This window comes from Larus michahellis, chromosome 1, assembly GCF_964199755.1.
Source record: "Larus michahellis chromosome 1, bLarMic1.1, whole genome shotgun sequence".
NCBI lineage: Eukaryota > Metazoa > Chordata > Aves > Charadriiformes > Laridae > Larus > Larus michahellis.
The window spans coordinates 6,921,507-6,943,093 of NC_133896.1; the positions used below are offsets into that span (position 1 = coordinate 6,921,507).

The window sequence follows — 21,587 nt, forward strand, 5'->3', positions numbered from 1 at the left end:
ATAAGTTGCCAATCATTTCATACAGCCTGTACCTCTCTAGCCAAGTATTTCTCTTGTCATAACTTGGAAACAGGCTGCTGGAGATTTATTTTAAATCTTGATCCGATTAAATGCCACATCTTGATCTTTGGAGAGCCATAGGGCCTATATATCATGGTACTCTCTTGTTTGGACTGCTCTGAACTGGTATTAATTGGAGGACTTGAGACGCGCCCCACGGGTCGTCCAAAACATTCCTGATATTCCCTTCCCCTTAATACATATTAAATATTGGTGAATAGGTTTTTTTAATCAGTTTTCCAAGTCACACATGGTTGATAGTATTAAGAAAGAAATCATCCATTGTATGGAGACTTCTGGGGGGAATAACGTATTTCCTTGTATGCTACATGGCTTTTTACTCTGGTTAGCGAATCATTTATACAAAGACAGCAAATTAGTAGCATTATTTAGGAAGGTTTTCAAGAAACAAATAGGGATGGGAAATTAAGCAAAGCTGAAAGTGTTTCCCGTGAAAATTGTCTTTAAAATCACTGTTTGTAAGATTGCGAAATCATTTTCTGCAGAAATTATGGGAAGCCTGGTTCTGGGAAATCTACAGATAGGACCAGATAAAACTTTGGAAGAATTACATGTGGGAGCGTAATGCCCTCCTCTCTGGGAGGGGAGCTTAGCTGAATTTTCCTGTCTTTAACAGTTTTACAATTGTATTAAAACTGCTTTCCTAGATTTGCGAGATAACACTTTCCCCCAGTATTTATACTTCATTAGTTCATTTTCCAGTCGCAAGGAGAAGACCGTATGCATCATCTTAGCTTCTCTCTCTCTCTCATTCTGGAAATACATGTGTTACGTTTGTATTTTGCATCTCTCTCCATTGATTTTACGTTACTTCATCATCAGGCAAAAATAAGGAGTCATAATAACAAATTGGGATAACAGTCTCTTACCACAAGCATTTTCCTTGTTCCTATGAGGCTGCCCAGGCAAGGTGAAACATGAGCTGTAATTAACTCTTCCTCAGGACACTTTTTATTTTGACAGCGTTTGTCTGTGCAAATCAAGATGCCGTACAAGGGGCAAACGTGAGTCAGGCTGGGAGGCTGTTGTGAGATACCTCTCAAATGCCTTTGAGCTTGAGCTTTCTGAGCATGGATCCCCTGCACGAAGTGTGCTCTTCGTTCTCATCGCTTGTGCTCATTAAGCGCTGCCATTTATTTTTGTGTGTCTGCACAAATATATGGCTTTATTACTAAAGTGGTTTGTTTATCTTTGCTGCTGCTGCATTTATTTTAGCACTCATCTAAACAATTAATTAGGGAAACACTTGAGTGCCGAATACACTTCTTCAGATACCACTCGGTTGTGTTTTTTTATTTCCAGGAGCATCAAGCATTTTAAAAAAAAAAAAAACATCTTTTGCGTTTTTTTCAAACCATGTCTTTTTCCCCCTTGTTTGAAGCTTCCACAGGCAGAGTATATAGCTTTGAAAGATCATGGGCCCTGTTGAGAGTTCAAAGCCAAGTAAAGAAGATGCTTAAAGTTCAAAGGCTCTGTGGAGTTGCATCTTCATCTGCATAAAATTGTTTCAACCAACTGGAAAGACAGAAGAGTTGCCAGGAATTTCTTCTATTTCTTTTTTATTATTGTTGTAAAAAAAAGCCTAATTGGGGAGTAAATGTGTCACTGCTAACAAGTTCGGGGAAAGTGAAGGTCCTTAGATGAAACACTGCTTGAAGGTGTACACAGCGTAGGAAAGATTTGACATGTGCTGTGACCCTGCGAGAGTGAAACTGCGAATGCCTAGAAATCAATACGAGATATGTAAGGGTTTATAATGTTGAAGTCAAGAAAGAAATGAAAGCGTTTGACTGCATCTTGGGCAAACGGAGCAGGGAGTGTGACGTATTCAGACAAGGGATTTAGACCCAAGTTTTAAAGATGGGGAAAAGTAACACATTTCTAAGGAAAAAAGTTTTCAAATAGATTAAAATCTGCTCCTTGAAAATAGTGTGTATATTGTAACAAATCATGACTCAGAGTGGAGGCTTTTTCAGTTCTTTGACCGGCAGAAAATGGAGCTCCTATTAGGTGTCTTGGCCAAAAGCAGTAAAATATGGGGTTGGGTGATGTTGGTGAAAATAGGCCTTCATTGACTGAAACTCAGGGCACTTTGAGGCAATATTTCACCCAGAATTTCTTCCCAAGCTGCTTAAGTGCGCCTTAAGCCAGCTCGAATGTTTGTATTGATTTCTTCCGTTTCCTATGACATTTGGGGGAAGCGTGCCAGGCTGTAGTTAGTTAGATGGACGCAGCACTGGCTTGTATTGCCCTGCTGTTACTCACATTGCTGTTACTGAAGTATCTTTTTACCTCGCTCTTTTTTTTTTTTTTTTAATGGTTTCTTCACAGTATTCCTCAAGCTCAGGACATTTTATTCTTTCTGTTTTACAAGGAGAAGCTGGGGCGTGGGAGATTAAAGGCCATATTGTTCAAAAGCATTTAGGTATCTAAAGATTCAGATGGACATTGAACATGATTTTCAGAAGAATTTCAACCCCCTATTCCTAGAAATGAATTATCCAAGGTCAGATTTAGATTTTCTTGCAAAAATGGTATCCGGGTCTTCCAGATCCAGACAAGTATTGAAACCAACCCCTGCGATGTCTTCTTGCCAAGTTTCTGGGTAAGGGACAGGGTTGGGTTTTTGTTGTTTCTTTTTTAATGGGTTTTCATTAAATGTCAGCAATAATAATCTTTCCATTCTATGCCGTCTTTTATAACTCCTTCTCCCTGGACCTCTTCATCTCATGTCTCTTTGTACTGCTGGATCTGGCCTTTCCTATGCTGTCTTTTGAAGACACAAGCTCAGAGTTTTAGGGCTGGCAGGGCTGTGGGTGGATAACTGGTCTTGTAACACTGAAGGAACGTGTGGAATTTAAACAAAACTTCATCATATCAGATAAAACAGGACCGGATAAACTTCAACTTAAAAAATGCATCATAATACCAGCTTTTGAATTCATAAATCTCTTGATATATTTCTGAAAACAAGGTGTGACACAAGACATTCTTATTGTCTTGCATGTCTGTGGCAACATGGGCCATGCTGAGATTTTAGTGTCTCTCGTCTGTTTCTGAAAAAAAAAAAAAATTTTTGCTATGCAAAAACTGATCTTGTGTGTGAAATTTGCTAGTGAATGAGAGCTGGTTTCCAACTGATGAGTGCAACAATAAAACTAATTTAACTAATGTTGCCTGCTAAAGTTCAATAACCTTGCAATATATTTCTGAGGAAGTTAAGCTGTGTTAGTAGGGGTTTTGTGGAAAAGCCACTTAAATTCCTTCATTGCCATTTCATAGAATCACAGCCTGGATGAGGTTGGAAGGGTCCTCTGGGGTTCATCTCACCCAACCCCTGTTCAAAGCAGGGTCACCTACAGCAGGTTGCTCAGGGCTGTGTCCAGGCAAGACTTGAGTATCTCCAGGGATGGAGAGTCCACAACCTCTTTTGGCAAACTGTGCCGGCATTTGATCACCCTTACAGTAAAAATGTTTTTCCTTATGTTTAAATGCAATTTCACATATTTTAATTTGTGCCCATGGCCTCTAGTCCTGTCACTGGGCACCACTGAGAGAGCTCCGTCTTCTTTACTTCCTCCCCATCAGGTATTTATACACATTGATAAGAACTCCCTGAGCCTTTTCTTCTCCAGGCTGAACACTCCCAGTTCTCTCAGTCTCTCCTCCTATGAGAGATGCTCCAGTCCCTTCATCATCTTCATTGCCATTCGCTGGACTCCACATCTCTCTTGTACTGGGGAGCCCAGAACAAGACCCAGCACCCCAGATATGGCTCAGCAGGACTGAGCAGAGGGCAAGGATCACCACCATTGACCTGCTGGCAGCTCTCCGCCTGATGCAGCCCAGGATGCCACCGGCATTTAACCAGTGAAAATAATTTCCAATACAGAACATTGATTTTTGATAGTGACAGTTTATAAATTGCAATTAACTGTCAAAGATTTGAAGATTTTAAAGGGATAATTTTATGGTATAACTGTGCTATTCTGAGCATTTTTCACTACAGAGTTGCCTCCTAGTTGAACTAGGACTTGAGTGGCTTCTCAGGAGTCACAGTGCGATTAGAGGGTTCATCAGAGCAGTGGTCTGGAAGTCTTATCGGGGAAAACCAGTCTTCAGTGATCTTTCTCAAGCATTCAAGTGAAAGAAAACATAGAAGGAAATCCGGGACTATAAGATGTGTGTGCTAGGAAGTTTCACTTGCTGCTACTGAATATCAGGGCTGGAGACTGTAGTGCTTTTGAAATGTCATTAGGGAAAGATGTGTCTCTGCCTACATTAATTTATGTAAACATGATCTTTGTAGAGTCTTTTTGAATTGAAATACAGTGTCACACCAGTTTTCTGCTGTAAGAATGGATTAATAAGGGAGGACATCTTAATTTTTCATTTCCATCTTTTTAGCATCTGTGCTCTGAACTCTCTTTCTCTACTAAATCCAAAGACGCATTTAGCAGATGGACAGACTGAGGAGTTAACTTGCACAGAGGATGCGTAATTCATTTCAAAGCCAGTAAGCTCAAATCATTCGTTGTTACCTGGCCAAGACAAAAAGGAAACAAGAATCAGCTGCTCAAAGAAAAGAGTAAAAATTTGTATGAGGGGAGGAGAAGGTGCATTAAAGATTAAGGAGAATTAGTGTGAGAATAAGAAGGAAAAGACAAAAAGAAAAGGTAAAGGGGAAATGAGGAGAGGGCGGTATAAGAAGTAGGTGGTTATTTGTGTTGTAGTAGACACTGTAGACATTGAGATGTCCCCCCCAAATTCAAGATTTCTTTGTGATACAGTGTATGCATATGACAACAGGACTTGTTTAGAATGATTGCCAATTATTTTTTTTGTTTGTTTCTCCACTATTTTGTTTATATTCTTTTCTACACTTCACAGGTGGTAAGTACAGTGACTTCCCATGGGAGACCCCTCACAGATCTAGAGATGGGAATACCATCTCCCCACCTTCTCCCCCTGCTGTCCTACTTACTTGAGATATTTTTTTCCAAAAGCTCTGACAGGCAGTTTGTACCGTAAGCCGTATGGACTGATGTATAAGATCCCAATTATTCCCTGCCTCCAAGATCTGGAAACATGAACGGACCAAATGTGAGCTCATCAAGAGGTGCTGAGCAGCCACTTTGAATTTCTCGCTGGTGTCGGCTGACTGACAGCCTTCCATCTCAAAAAGCAATGTCTCTTCCGAGGGATTTACACTGGGCGGGTGCTTGGAGAGGCTGGTAGAGGAGAAGCAACCCCGGCCAGGCCAGTGGTGTTTCCATGAACCTGCAGATCGAGGTGTCGACACACTACTGATGTGCGGGTCCAAGGCCACCAACTGCTCATCAATATCTCCACAGCACTTTCTGAGTTTACGTTTGGACATCTCTCATCCGCCAGTAAGCCCCGACTATTACAGCTCAGCTCGTGCAGTGATGGTCTCTTTAGGGACAGACTAGCGAGTAATGACATGAAATTACCGTGTTGATAGAAACCTGATTTGTATGTATTTATTTACCCTGCCACCACGTATATAATCCAATTCTGCATCTGCTTCCCCCCCTCTCCCCCGCCTTTTATCAGCATCTAGTGCAAATATCGAATGAGTATTTTCAAGCTGCAGATGTGGAAGTTGGCCCCTTTCTTCAAAAATAAACCAGAAAGCCCCAACACACCGTACCAACGTGCTGGCCATTCGCTTCCCGGTCATTACACAGGTTGGGGGGGACAGGTGTCGGAATTTGCTAAAAGCTCTAATTGTCCTATAGGAAAAAATGTACATTGACATTCTTCAGATACTTCTACAGCTGTTAGCCATTTAAAACTTTGATATAAGTGGCTTACTTCAGAGAGCAAGAAAAGCAGATTCTGGCAATTCTGGCCTTGATATCTTTTCTATCTGTGTTGCACTTTAGTCAAAATTTACATAATAATGGGTAGGGAAGTGTTGTGGCACACTAACCGGTGCATATTAGTTCTTAGTTGCTTTCCCAAAAGGCTTGAAAATGCAGCAGATTTAATCTAGGTCAAAAAAAAAAAAAAAAAAAGCCCACTTCCATTTTGTAGGCAGAGGACATTTATAGAGAGCATTTGTATTCACAAGGGTACGGGAATGACAGAGTGCGACTCCTCCAAAAGAGCTCCCCGGTGCAGCTGAAGGCTGACAGCAAACTAGGACTTGTGGCCAATTAACAGAAAGGCCGTCGTAACTTGCAAGGCATGGAGAGAAAAAATTGAGCTCCGTGGGATCATTTTTCACTGGCCATTTACAGGGCTGTTACCAGCCTGCAGCATTTGTGCTTTAACGCGATAGGGGCAGTTCGGGGCACGCTGGGGCCGGTGCATCGCCGCCCTGGATGTTACAACCAGGAGGAAAAATAGAGCACAGGGTGGAATTTGGCACGTCCCGGTCACGAATCCTTCTCGCATACGAGCCCCTGCCTACCTTCAGCTAATGTATTAATATTAGAAGTGGCATCGCTATAATATGTGCTGTCATTAGAGTGGTGATGCGGTTTCCTGGCTGGTGACAGGATCGGTAATACGGTTTCCATCAGGGTGCCAATTATATCAAACTATTAGCAAACTTGAGCTAATTGGGAGGCAGCATCGTTAAAGGTTGATTTCTGCAGTATATGGCAATTCTATCAGGGATTGCTTCGGCAGTGAATCATTGCCATCGTACTCTCAAGTGCCTCCATCTACAATAGAGCAAGAGGATGGTGCAGGTAGGAACCCAAATGCATCCCTGTTTTAGCCACCCTCTTTTTCTGTTCAGCAGAATTACAGAAATAGTTGGATTTTTATTTCTGGAAAGGTTTTTTTTTTTGCTTTTCTTTGTCAGGAATATCTGTATCTGCTATTCAAGCAGTTTGTGTTTTTCTCTGGTTTTGTATGGCATCACCCAACCAAAATCTCTTAAGACTTGAAACACTTCTCCGAATACTAGACTGGTGTCTTCCATGCTGGTTAGCTAATTGCACTAAAATCTGTAATACAGATGAAATGCCGGACAAGGCTCCCATTGCACGGCACCAAATTTAACGAACGTGAAAAACTTGTCGCCCAGCCACGCACCTGAACTCCTGTAGCGACAGGTCTTTTCAGTGGCTTTACGGGAAGAGAATTTTTTGCGTCTTCATTGCCTTTTGGAAAATGACAGTGAAGGTCATGGTGGGTTTGGTTGCAAATCACCCTGTTGAGGCAGCTGTTTGTGATTTACGGAGCACGTATTTCAGCGTTCGGGGGAACAGCTGGAATGCAAGGGACCCTTTTAAAAGGCAGCCCTGTTAAATCACAGTGTAACGTTTAGATTTTGGTAGTGGAGGAGTGAATGTGGAAATCAGGAGCGGAACATTTGGAGGGAGAAAGAAAAAGAAATCCTCCTTAACTTAAACTGGCTTGAACTGTGCTGGATTGACAAGAAGCTACTGTCCCCATTGAGATTCCAAGCGTGTATGAAGCCAGCACCTGTTCTGCTTGCAAATGCACACACAAAAATGAGCTTCATTCACAGAAAGAAAGAAACATAGCGGGACTTCACTCATTTAGCCTTCCAGGGCCTTCAGTCCCTTGATCTGTCAGCCCCTTAGAATTCAAACGCAGCCTTTAAAGGAATTTTCAATTCACAACATGATGACTTTGTTGATGTCCTGAATGTGAATGTATTTTGAATTGAATTTGTCTGCCAGGATTCCATTACTTGCTAAAAGAATACAGAGTTCAATCATCAGATAATCATTATAGCTGTTTTGAAGTGTTTATTTTATTAGTCTAGAAGGTAAAGCAAATTTCATACTTTTAAGTTGTTGCAGGCTTTGCAGGCGCACTGATAAGCTCTTGTATTTCTATACCCTATGGTTAGGGTTCAGATACTGGCAGCAGGTGATAATATGCACAACGCAGGAGAGATCCACACTGACAAATTTTGACAGTTGAAAACTATAGAAACTCATAAATCAGACAAAAGAATATAAGGGGTTTTTTTTTGTTTTTTTTTTTTTTGTCCTGTATCTTTTCTCTTTTAGTTCCCGAAAGTTAAATTTTCAGGCCTGGGAAATTGCAGCACGTTTCTCTTCAAGTAAATCAAAACCTCAGAGCATCTTGTAGAATAACGTGTTTTAATTCCTGCCCACGTCCAAGGGTTATTTTCTCATATTGGTTGGACGTGTGTAATTCCTGGCAACTGTAACCTCGGAACCGCATACTCGGTTTAGGGAGCTCTAAGAGACTCGAAGCAAGATGGAGGTTGCCGTATTCATTCAAGCATGAAATCCTGGCTGAGAGATTAAGCCTCTTAAACAGATCCCAGTGCCGTTAAAAGCCAGCGAGGACTGGGTAAGCCACATCTCCGAGTGGAGGAGAGCTTCCTTTTGTTAGTTGTTCAAAATTAGGAATGTAAACAGCTCTCACGGAGTAATTAGCCTGTGCTTGAATTGGGAGAAAGCGATAAAAATAACGACGCGACGGAGCTCCTCGCGATGTCGTACGGCTGTATCTTGCAGGCTAACAAAGCCCCGTCTGCTCTGCTGGGTGAGTGGGGGCAAGGGTTTCACAGGTGGCTGATTTGAGTCGTAGAGCAGAAGTCGCACGGGAGGAGGAGTCCCTTGACAGGAGGTCCCTAACAGCTCTTCGAAAAAAAAAATCCTCTTGTTCGTGGGAGGAATGGCATTTTTTTGAAGTTTCTGGGTGAAAACACTGTAATTTGTCATAATTCCACAACGCACACAGATGTCCTCCAGAAACCCAGGTTCGCTGCCAGCAGAAATTCCTGGGTACACCATTTCCTCTTTTTTTGCCCATCCCTGACTTCTGAATGGTTGCTTTAGTGAAGCCGTGGCTGCACAATCCCCATGAAATCCATTGCTGCCATCTTTGACAGCGACTCGAGTAAAGCTGTTTCTAGCCATACGCAAGGCTGTTTGCCCCTGTCGGCGTCTTGCTAAACAGGTTTCCGTGGAAATTAAATAAATAAAATCTCCACCACTGGTGCTAATTGGTGCCTTTGGCAGCCTGAGCAGGGGCTTGTGAATTGAATGTGTCGCGGAGAATTGAATGTGTCAACTCTCTCCCAATGGCTGGGGCCTTGAGGTCTTTTTCTGGCACTAAATTTCCTTTGAAAAAAAAAAGAAAAAAAAAAAAGAAGAGAGAGAAAACAAGCTGAAATCAGGGATCTTTTCCTTTTTTTTTAATGAGGTGTTGCAGCTGATCATTGTAGTGTACACAGCGCAGCGTTTTCTCGTCAGATGCTTTGAGAAGTAGGGCTGGTTTCTGCCTTTGTTTCTCAGGCATCCCATTTGTTGCTATCAGACGCTGTGCAGCGCGGGGTGGCAGGTTTTATTCAGTCTGTTCAAGCATCTGGCAGGATAGCCATGAAGTTGTTGCCGATGTCCTTAAGGGACTGGAGGGATCCGCATGATTCATTCAGTATTTTTTTTAGGTACAAAGAAGAGATGTCTGACACTGTAGTAAATACCGGTTCCAAGTAGAGCACGACCGGCGTACCAAAAGGCAAATTCGCTGCTTTGGAGGCACTGACTGGCAGCACAAACTCTTATTTCTTTGCTCAAGAAGGAGGTAGTAGCCCACATGGAGTTAAACCGGGCTGTATTTCAGGCTGTTGAGGATCGGCAGAACCGTGTCCACAAACCAATTCACCCTTTAAGTTGTCCTGACGAGGAGGGGAGGAGGTTATCAGTCAGGCTTTCAGTTATTTGGACATCAGAAAAGTTTAGTTGTGGTTCAGGCTGCTGTCAAGTTTGTGGGTGACGAAGACAAAATTATGTGTGCAAGGGGCTGGAGAGAGGAGGGTTGGGGTTTTTTTTTCCTTTCTCTTAGTAGGAAATGTACTTTTTCTTTCCCAGTGGTGTCACTGTTTTGTCTTTGCCAATATTACATTTTCTTAGGGAAAATGGAGGAAGAAAAGTCATTTCCTAGTTGTCTTTCAGCAGGGGCCAGCTACCAGTCCTAAAGCACAGAGTGGCTCTGTGCTCTTACACAGGTGTCTTCCCTTCCAGTATTTTGGCAGAAAGGACTGAATTTGGTACTTTCTCCAACGGGGCGTGGTACCGAGCCAAAGGGATTTTCACTGGAGGCATCTTCAAAGCCAACCCATTGGAGCTGCAGCGGTTTGCGTAACTTGGCAGCGAGCACCTCTGGAGAGTCCATGGGACGAGCTATAGCGTTTCCTTCGGCACCGTGTGCACTTTTGCCTTTTCTGTTCTTCTGCATTTTCTTATTTTCTCTTTTTAGTCCAGCCCTGACCTCTTTAGCAGATAGCTTCAGAACCAGGCGTCCACCACCGGTGCCCATGCTCTCTTCAAAGCACAGCAAACCCTCTCTTGGTTTGATGTGGCTTTTTAAGAAGATACGAGCAAAATGAGTCCAGAGATGGATTTTATCCATGTGCATTTTCAGATGCATTGGCCCGTGAGCTTAGAAGTCTCCATTTTTGTCAAGGTCCAATGACCTGCCTGAAACATCTGCACATTTCCCATTAGGCTACTGTTTTCTCCCAGTCCTCATTCACAGAGACATTTTTCTCTCCTGCACTATTACTTCCCAAAAATGACTAGTTAAAGGGTATTTCGCAGTATATTCATCTTTCAAGTGCAGTTCTTTCAAGTAGTGCCAAGAATGATAAACCAATAGATTTCAAATTTCCCCTTATCGGAATAAACCCACAGAGCTGAAATCTAAAATGAAACTCTTTGGACCCATGGCAAAGGACGTCACAATTGCAAAGTCATGACTACTGCTTGATATTTTCCCCTCTGAATCCTCTCTCCTCGTTAAAAAGCTTTATATTAAAAAGATAATAAATAAAATGAAGAAACAATAGAAGATAGACCTTGGAGCTGGCATGGCAGGATAGGAAAACATCACAATGCTTTCTCAAAGTCACGCTACTAAATGTCACAAACTTGGATTTGTTTGCCGTTTTGATTCCAGAGTAAAATAATTTAAATTTTCAGAATTTTCTAGTGAAATAGAAGGTTTAGAGACTCTCAGAGGAAGCACAAACCTTAAAAGGCTGTGGCTATCTGTAATACACATCCCTGCCAAACGATGTTCAGCTCACTGAAATAATTATTAAACTGTCCCTATTGTAAACTGTGAAATTTAAGGAACCTGTTGGCAATGTGAAAAATGTTTCTCCCAGCTGCGTTAAGTCTGCATTACCTGCCTGTCCGTGTATTGTGTTGCCTGCAAGTGTGAGGGATAAACTTAGAATCACAGAATCACTAGAGTGGTTCGGGTTGGAAAGGACTTTAAAGCTCATCTCGTTCCACCCCCCTGCTGCCCTGGGCAGGGACACCTCCCACTAGACCAGGTTGCTCCAAGCCCCATCCAGCCTGGCCTTGAACACCTCCAGGGATGGGGCAGCCACAGCTTCTCTGGGCAACCTGGGCCAGTGTCTCACCACCCTCACAGTAAAGGATTCCTTCCTAATATCCAATCTAAATCTACCCTCCTTCAGTTTCAAACCGTCACCCCGTGTCCTGTCATTACACTCCCTGATAAAAAGTCCCTCCCCATCCTTCCTGTAAGCCCCCTTTAGGCACTGAGAGGTGTACTTACTGTATTCCAGCTGGGAATACATGATTACCTTTGCTAGGTGTAAAGGTGATGGTCGTCGCTGGCCCGGCTGCAAAGCTACAAGAAGGGCTCACAGCACAACGCATGGCTTGAGCCAAGCGAGAAGCAGCGAAGGGGCAGTTCTGGCTTCAGCCCTTCCTCCCAAGGTGTGCTATGGGCCACCTCCACACGGTTACTGGAGAGGTTTGCTGGCTGTGTTCTCCTGGGCACACTCTTCCCTAGGTCTCCTTTGCTGTTACGGGGATGCTGCGAGGTTGAACAAAAGCAGGGTGGGACATGATGTTTCACCTTGGTCAATATTAGGGAGCCGGTGCAAGCAACAGCTTTGCTCACTGCCTGAAGGACGGATTAATTTTATCTGTGTCACGCTCTGAGGCAACACTGAGGCTCGAGAGCCAGCGTTTCTTCTATTTACTGTTTGGTTTTGGCATTTCTCTGGAGTTGCAACTATCTGTGATTAAGAGAAAAGGATTGTTTTCTGATTCATCAGTAAAATTGGCATCATCCTCTTTGATACGAAGTACGTTTTTTGCTTCAGTAGCTACTTCTGCCTTCCAACCACCATTACCCAGCACATTTTCCCTCTCCTTGTTGTGGCTGGGTCACAGAGCACCCCATCTGCAGCTGGGGTTCCATAGCTCCATAGGAGTTTTGGAGTCTCTTCTTAGTGTGGCGTGGCTCCGAAGCAGGAGCTGCCCATGTCCCTCTTCAGCCTTACCCTTACGGCCAGAGCAGCAGCAGATTAGACTCTAAGGGTGTGTGTACATCACTGATTTACTGTGTTGGGTGGGGGCTGTTTAAGTGAATTTTCCTTGTGTCTATACCTGCAATCTTGTGTTATGCACACAAGTGCTGCTCTCAAAGTGGTTTCCATCCCGCTGGAAGTAAAGTTGAAGTCACAAGCTGGGATAGGCATGTTGAGCGTCCCACCTGCCAGGTGGGTGCAAGGTCCTCCCGCAGTAAGCTCTCCGCATGTGCCCCGTGCATCCCTGGGAGCGGACTTCATTATTGTGGGACATTACAGACTGCAGCAAGTCAAATTTTGGTCCTCGTTTCGTTGTGCCGTGCCTATCGTGTTATAGCTGTCCCCTGAGAACCTACCTGTGAGCCCTGACCTCGCCCTGGGGCCGGTGTTGAGCTGCCGGGGTTGCGTGTGCTGCGGGAGGAGTTCCTTTCCATCTTTGCAATGGAGAATGCGGCAACAACTTGTGTTTGGTCCCACAGACCACGTAGCTGCACCATGCTGCCAAAGGGATAAAGAAGGGATTAAGGAAACCAAAACTGTCTGCTTTACGGAAGGTTAGGCGGATGCAGCCTCACTTAGTGCTGCCAACCGTCAGCAGCCCCCGCTGTCCCACCAGTGGTGAATTCTCCTGGAGCTTATCTTCCTTCCTGCAACTGAGATGAGCGTCCTACCTCCAGTCCTACCGGGTTTCAAATGGTGGGGAGCAAACCTTAGCTCTTGCATATAAGGCCCTTAAAATAAGGTCCAGCTTTAACCTGATATTCCGCCTGGGATGCAACAATGAATTCCTGCAGCTTGAGCTTGCCACGTTGCTTATATTCGAAGTATAATGGGGAGCCTTCAGAAAAATATAACCTTATTTACGCTGTACAAAGCCAATTGGATTTTGGTTAACTTAATTTCTAAGTGATTACAGTTCACTAACAATGTAGGTGTGCTATAGATGCAATGCACAGGGGGTGACTTTTTATTTTAAACCATACAAGCTTTCTTTTATTCATGTCATTCAGGCAGCCTCATGGTAATTCACATTTCCAGCTTTCATAATGTGTTGTTCAACCACTGTTTTTTCTCCCTCCCTATTGTACTCTCACAAATCATACTCACTAATTTCTGAAAGCTTTTCATTTCTCTCTATAGGTTGTTGTTTCGTAACATTTTATACAAGAAAAGCTGCTCTTGAGGCACAGAATGCACTGCACAATATTAAAACTTTACCTGGGGTGAGTACATTTACTTTTTGATCCTAATTATTTTATCGCCAGAAAAATAGCCCTTTTGCTCAAGATGCTGCTCGGTGCCCCAAATGACCTTGATGTCTTCAAGGGGGGGTGGCTGAACCTGATGGTCTGTCCTGTAACGGTGCCAGTCCCGTAGCAATGGCATCATCTCAAAAGGCAGTTGCTCTTCTGTAGAAAGTCCCTTGGCTGGAAACAGTGCTGATTCCTGCTGACTAGAGGCAGTTACTGAAGTGCAAGGTAGATTCAATATTTTATTTTTTTTTATTTAAGAGGGAGGGAGGGAGGGAAAGGGAATAAACATATGGCAGAAAAACACTGCACCACTGGGGCTTCTAGTTTGGAAAGGGAGAGAAGAGGAAAAGACAAAATGCAGCCAGCTTTGTTAAATGCAGCCTTTATCCACTCAGTTGCTAAAGAACCTGACTGCCTTGGTGCGGGGGCTGCACATCAGGGTACCATACAGCCTGATACCACGTAGTGGTGTGCACAGCGTCACCCTGTTCCCTGCCACCACCTCTCCTTAGCAATCTGTTCTCACCGATACATCACACCGGTGGTCAAAACAGTTGTGGTTGCGTTGTACAAACCGTAGCTTGTGTTATCCTACAGTAGTTCAGACAGAGAGGTACATCACTGGTAATTGCATGACTTAGCTCTGAAATCTTCTTGTTCTAATGTTTTCTTTTCTTCTCCTGAATGTACCCAAATATTTGGGGATGTGAAAGGAAAAATATAAAGGATGGAGGTATATCCCCTCTTAATGTAGGGGAAGTGTTCAGTGGTTGGAGTGTATGGTTACAGACTCAAAAATAAATAAATGTGTACAACGCTGTGTAAATACATATCATATTGGTTGGACTGACAGTTATATGGCCAATAGCTCCTTTATTTCCTGTGTGCCGTATGTGAAATTGGACACTATGTGTTTGAAAAATTCACATTTGGCCAACTCACTTTATGCAACTCCTGTTAGGAAAGCCACCTCATCTGTCATGGAAATGACCAGCGTAGGGAAGTATGTTAGATAGTTAGTCCTGCTCATTCACAGAGGTAAAATGGGAATCCTCTGTTGTTTGCAAGTGAAGATGCTGGAAGGGGTGGCACAAAATCTGCAGAGATAGGCCAGCTACAGGAAAATAAAAATGGTGCCACTTCAGATTCAAGTGATTTTTACCATCACCTGGACCTTGCAACTGGACCTTACAAACCTCCCGGTGTCAGACTTAGCTTTTGAGGACGTAGAGGATGGCTATGCCATCCTCAGAGAGAAAGGAAGGCTCTGAGAGAAGACTCACAGCATCCTCTAGCTCTGCAGCCCCAGCTGTGGGTTCCCATCCCCACTGCCAGAAAATGCCGAGCCCTTGGATGAAGGGCTCTAACCCAATTCAGCTAATGTTGCAGTTAACCCAACTCGTTGTGGAATTGCTCTCCAACACGCCTTGAGTCAAGCAGCTGTGCTGACTGGCTGGGTAGGATGGACGCTCCAGAGGAGGTGGTTCCAAGCTGCTGGAGCAGCACCTGCCCCGCCAGCATCCCTGAGTCCAGGTGGGGTGTGGGACCCTACCCTGAAGCTCTACCACGAGATCTATACATCGCCCCGCTTAGAAGCAGAGAGGGTCCTTTCATTTGCTCCTCCGTTCTTCCCTGAGCCCCGTAAGCTGGCTGCTGTGTCTGAGAGATCACGGCTGATCGTGTTTGAAAGACGACATGGTGATCTGCGTTATCCCAGCGGGTGACTCGGAGGGGCAGACTCCTTCCCTGACCGCCCCATGCACAGGTGGCAAAGCCGGCTCGGCTCTGCATTGCATCTTATTTGAGCAGGGCATCATTTTCTCCTCTGCTTTTGTACAGCTAACAAGCATGCAGCAGTTAAAGAGACTACTGTACCTTTTGATATTTTTTTTAACTAAAGCTCAAAAATAGAATATTTATTTCAAATGGTACTTCTAGCTCTTTGTCATTCAAAACTTATCTTTTCAAGCTGTGTTTTTCTGTCCTGACTGTGGGGTTACAAACTTTTCTTTTAAGGAAACGTGAAAATTACATTCCCATGACTCTGGGGCCTGGGCTTTAAAAATATTCCTGATACTGCCAGAGATGTTAAGATTTTACTTTGAGATAAGTTGTTATACCTACTTCTTAAAGGGACACCTCTAATAAAAAGACGAGACTCAAATACAGATTCGTTACTTCTCTTTGAGAACAGTTCAGCAAATATTATACAACAGATTCTATGTTTTGCATGTGCTGCATGGTGACATTCAGCATATATGGCGATACTGTTATGCTGCATCTGTGTACTCCCAAAATAACGTAATTTAAGCACGCCCTAAAGTTGCAGCACACGTGCTGAAAACACTTCACATCTGCAGGATTCTCCTTATATGAATTTTAGCAATTTTCACGTCGTTAGCTCTGGCCCACTAAGCAGCTTTCACCGAAGAAGCAGGAATCGGTAGTGGATGGGTTCACGTGCGAAACAGTCTCAGAGCAAATGGAAGCAGTCGTCTGGCAGAATTACAATAAGGGATGAATTTGGATCAGGTTCATTTGGGCATCAAGTGTCAGCTTGCTTCCAGTAAACGAGATACGGTATGTAGGGGGTTCAGTAATAAGGTGTCTCCTAGAAACAAAAGAATCCGTGCCTTCCACTGCCACTGCAATACCACCGTGCGTCAGATAAGAGGCATCCTGAAATAGCCCAGGAAGAAAATCGGAGGCAAAGGAGGTGATTTGTTAGCGTGAGGTGAGGAGTGGCGGCAGACGCGGGAGCAGGGGGCTGCAGGGATGCTGCGGGGTTGGAACTCGCCTGCGTTTCACCTGTGCTCAGGTACAGCCCGCACCGCTGCGGAAGCGTGGGAGGGAACACCTCTGTGTTCATTAAATGATAGAGGCCAGACTACTCCTGGGCTTAGTCTCTTCGTTTCTTAAATGCAGTCCTGGGAAGCAGGTTTTGGCTCAGCACTGGTGAAGCCAAAAAAGTGGGGGTTTAGTGTGAAATTTATCCCCCTTCCAAGACTGCATGTTCAGTTTGATTTAGGTAGGTATTTGAGCAAAGCCTGCAGTGCTGTTTCTATATCTACTTTTTGCGTGGACCTCATCCCTCGCAGAGATACGAAAACACGAGCGCTTTATCGGCTCCTTTGAGCTGCACCCTTGTAGTGGACATGAAGAAAATAAGACCAGACATAAATGATTAATGCAGAATCTTGGAAGAAAATATTGCAGGGTGCCTTGCTGTTTGATTACAAGCCTTGGAATTAGTCAACATTTCCATAATTCTAAACCAATATACACCTGTTTTCCCACTGTGATGTGAAGGCACAACTTAATTTAACAGAAACCCCGCTGTGCTAAATCTCTCATTAAATACCAAGCCAGTTCTGTAATTTAAAGTTGCAGCACCACTATTTTAACTGAATTGCCTTTGTATTATAAAATTAATAAGAAGTTAATGATGCACTTTGCTGTATTCTCTCAGATATTTTTTTTTCACAGCAACAACAACAAAAAAGAAAGATAAAGAAGAAAAACATGTCACCAGCTGACATCTCAAGGCTTTTCTGGTTTTAATCATTTTCCTGAGGATAAAATTCATTCAAAAGATTTTTTAAAAAATTTTAAAAACTTTCAGCATCAGTAGGATCAAACATTGTCTTTTGACTCGTGATTAGTATAATCTCTCTGTTAGTCATAGTATTCCTTGTCATATAACGGAGCTTTTATCTTTCGCCCAAAATGCATTTGGATATCACTTGTTACGATAGGATTGCTACTAGGCAGAGAAGAAGATATACGATGTTTGAGAAATACAGGCATATTGATATATATGATGCATATCAGCAAAATAGGGACGGTTCTCTTCTATTTTCTTGGTGCTGGCATCACGAGTGGCTTTTCTGTCTCGTTAATGAACAGCATTAATTTCCAGATGCGTCTTTTCAAATATAATGTGCAAGCGCACAGCTCACATCCTGGCTCGTAGGGATGGGGATTCTATTATTCAACTTACAGACAGGTTTTCTTGGAACGCTGGTCTGGATTTTGTCTTAAAAGGCAGAAGGGCGAAAAGGGAAAACCTCAATTTGAATGTAATAATGATCTTAGAAATGTGCTTCTTTGGGATGGGATGTAGAGCTGAGGCCTCAACTAGTCTCATCTTCATTAAGAATCTCATGGCTTTGTTAGAAGTGTTTAACTTCTATTCCCTAAACAAAATAATCCAATAAATTCCTCCCATCTAAATTTATTCTCTACCTTCAGTTAGATGTAATAATCTTAGTCCCCGCCGTGCTCTAATTTGCTGCTTAGTGAAAATTGGCTTCTGTATAGAGAGCAAACCTCAAAGAGCTGTATGCAGGGACTGCTTTAAGCTGCCTTTGTGGCACTGACATTTGTTGTTTGTTTTACTTTTAAAGTGCATTGGTTTTAAAAGACAATGTGCTGTATTCTGCTAACTAGTGAATCTGGTAGGATTTCCTGGCAAGAGCTGAGTGCAGAAAGGTAACGGAAGAGCACTGTATGTTGGTCAGGTTCTTGGAGCCCAGTTGCTGAATAAATACTCCTTTAATCTCATGCAGAACCTATTCGAAGTCAGGAATTGATGGGAATCCATTTGTAAAATCTACCCCTAAAACTCTTTGGAGTCTTTGTTTTGTATTTGAAGTTAGATTTAGATTGGTTTATTGATGGACTTGGCAGTGTTAGGTTTACGGTTGGACTCCGTGATCTTAAAGGTCTTTTCCAACGTAAATGATTCTATGCTTTGTCTGACATGGCAACGATTATTTGTTGCCTATATGTATATTTTTGCACATATCCTCATAGCTAAGGTTAACACAGAAATAATTAGCAGCCTGCACTGATTTATGTCTCAGCACTCCTGTGCATCCCACAGACTAATGGTTTACATGGTTCTTATTTCAAGTGGGATACACCGTATTCCAAGTAGCAGCAAACCCTTTGTATTGAAGTTCTGGCAGGAAATTAGGACATTAGCTGTATGAATCAATTTAATTAAGGGTTTAACAATGGAGAAATACAGTTTTGAAAAAGCTCTTAAAATTTTAACAGCAAGGTGGAGTTTGTAGGATCTAACTGTCTTGTAAAATATTAATGGCTTCCTTTTTTGCCAGATGTTGTCGAGGGAAAGATTTTTCAGTTTTTACATTATAAGACTCGCTACTGGTTTTATTAAATGCCGTTTAAGTGATAGGGAAACAGGACTGCTCTAAAGGAAACTTTTCCCTAAGTATTCTGCGCTGGCTGTAAGGAAACCTCAGGGTCCACTTAAGGCTGTAGAATATGAAAAGCTGCTTTTTAAAAAGGAACTTAGATCATTCTTCTCTTTTGGTGCCCGTTCACCTCATTCTGCCCTCCACCAGGCCGACAATCATCAGCAGGATGCCAGTCAGCTTTGGGGCTTCCCCTCGCCCCGGCAGACCAGCTCGGGTTTCACGTTGAGTGTCGAACGCGCTCGGTCTCGCCGCGTGCCCCGGTGTGGGTATCGCGTGTACGGGCAGGGCAGCACCGCGGCCCCTCCGGGGACACAGGGCTTCAGGGGTTGTAACGTGGGAGAGAAATCTCAGCACTGTGCCGGATCAGTTTGGCAGGTTAGTTAACCTTCAGAATAATCTGTTTCAAAATGCAGGCATCCGTGACGACTCACTATGAATCCCCGTTCACTTGCTGATAAAATACCATTTGTCCAACAAGAAGCAAAAAACCAAATATATTTCTGATTTTCACTTTGCATCCTGAGCTACTTTTTGGAGTAGCATTTTAATATCCAGTTCCCTTCTGTGCTTTAGGCCTTATAAGTTGTCAGTACTGTGTGAACATTATGTAAAAATTACCTGTAATAAAATGGTAATCATCCAATATGACTTGAATAATAGCCTGACTATGAGATATCAGTGACTTTGAGAGATTTTGACAAACAGAAAGGGAATTCAAGGAGCAATTAAGTTAGTTAAGGGATTGGAGTGATTGATTTATGATGACAAATTAAACTAATTCAGTACCCATATAGCATGGCCAGATGCTGTTTAATGAAGGATCCGAAAAGTCTAGAACTGTTTAAATGATAAAAATAACCAGATGGGAAAGCAGAGAATTCCCAGGGAGTGCCTATTCCTAGGAACTGAACTATCAGACATTGAATGATGTTGAGAAAGTGAATCGGGCCCATTTCTTCCTTTAAAATACTATGCAAATGGAACCACTTAATGGTACATTTTGTCGAGCTCAGAAGTGATTTTTTTATTATGCAAATACACCACTTCCACCTTTGCCCTCAAAAAAAGTTGCACTGACTTTGCCACTTAAATGAAAAAATCAATATTTGCACTAAATTCAGGTACCGTAGTAGAAAAGTTGGGTTTGCGTCTACCACTACTGTGCAAGACAGACTGGATCACCAACCCCAAATTCATAAAATGGTAAAAAGCGACTTAGGAGCCCAATGAAATCCCTGTAAGCAGCTGAACTTGCAGCTTAATGGCATGTTGTACAGGCATAGGGAGAGGATAATACCAGCTAAGTGACAGTAACTTCTCTAAATTGAGCAAAACATTTAATTCATAATTATATTGTCCCTTTTTTCTCAATGAAGGCTGGGGGGCAGATTCACCTTCCCATACAGCCCGATCATTAGGATAGCTTTCTGGCATGCAGGAGAATGCAGCTCGTACCCTCTCTGCCTTGTTTGTTGTAAGGATTTAACTCGAATTGACGTAGCAGAGCCTTGACCACCAGACTTAGCTGAGATTGGAGGTCACTGTTTCTTGTCTTGAAGCTGTGTATGGAAATATTAAACTCTCATGGAGTTGAGAGAAAGCAAGTAAAAGCACTTGGTTGCCTTGTGCTGAGGGCAGTGACTCAAAAATTGTGATATCTGGCTACGAGTCCATGCTGCAGTAAGTATTTTTATTATTTGGAAAAGCTTCAAACGTTTGGAAGGTACTCTCCAAGAACAGGGAAGTGCAGGAAGATCCATTGACCTGAAGCACTGGGAGGAGGAGGCTGAACCTTGATCTGCCTTACATGGGGGGGTGATGCCCCAGCCTAACCCCTGGGATGTGTCGGGAAGGTGCAGAGCTGCTGGGCGTGGGCATCAGTGAGCTGTTTCAGGTCTTAGATGTTCACATCAGGCTTTTGCTTTACCCTGGTGTAGCAGATCTGCTGAGAAGCAAGAGCACATTAGCCCAGCTGCAAATGCAGTTAGATGCACGCTAGCTTTTTTAAAGAGCTCTTTTGGAGTAGTTCAGGATTATTTTTTTTGCGCAGCTTTGCAGTGTAATAATATTGGGATGGAAACCAAGTTACGCATAATACAGGCTTAACCTCAGAAAAATTCCCTGATGTGAAGCCCATCCCCAAAAGGCCAAGCTGTTCTGGCGTGTGACACTGGGCTTTACCTCTGATTTCCATAACTCCGGACAGTTGAGGTCATCACTTCGCAAAATGCCTCCAGAATTTAATGGCCAACTTAGAACATCTTACTCAGGGAGGCTGGATCTGTTCGCAGGACATGGCTTTCAAGCTGGGTATCCAAAACCCACTGCCTGGAGAACCTTTTGCTGTGCGCTTCAGAACGGAAAACTCTGAACAGAATTGAGAGGCCATCACTGGAGTACTCTAGGGTATTGCAAAGCTCACCGAGATTTAGGTGGGATGCTTAGCTAAGGATAATAGCCCAGGCACTCCCTTGAACTGCTATTTATCCTCCCGCTGGTGTTAGCTGTTTTCTGTTATCCGGAACAGAAAGTACAGGTGCTTCAGTCAGCCTCATTAGCACCATGACACAAGCTATTAAAATTGTCTTCGTAATGAAAAACTAGTTCAGGGAGCCTGCCTAGCTGTCTGACTACTCCTGCCGTAGTGAAATTAGAAAGGCAAATCATAAACAACGTTGCAGGCATCAGGAA

The 21,587-nt window shown here is 43.2% G+C and overlaps 1 protein-coding gene across 37 annotated transcripts in view; it reads left to right on the plus strand.

Annotated features, from left to right (window-relative positions):
• CELF2 (CUGBP Elav-like family member 2) overlaps positions 1 to 21,587 on the plus strand; it is a 559,698-nt gene that overhangs the window by 448,650 nt on the left and 89,461 nt on the right. For all 37 annotated transcript variants that reach the window (XM_074573263.1, XM_074573258.1, XM_074573267.1 and 34 more), the window contains one exon: positions 13,559 to 13,641. In XM_074573263.1, the coding sequence (XP_074429364.1) occupies positions 13,559 to 13,641 (83 nt within the window). The remainder of the gene's footprint in view (positions 1 to 13,558; positions 13,642 to 21,587) is intronic.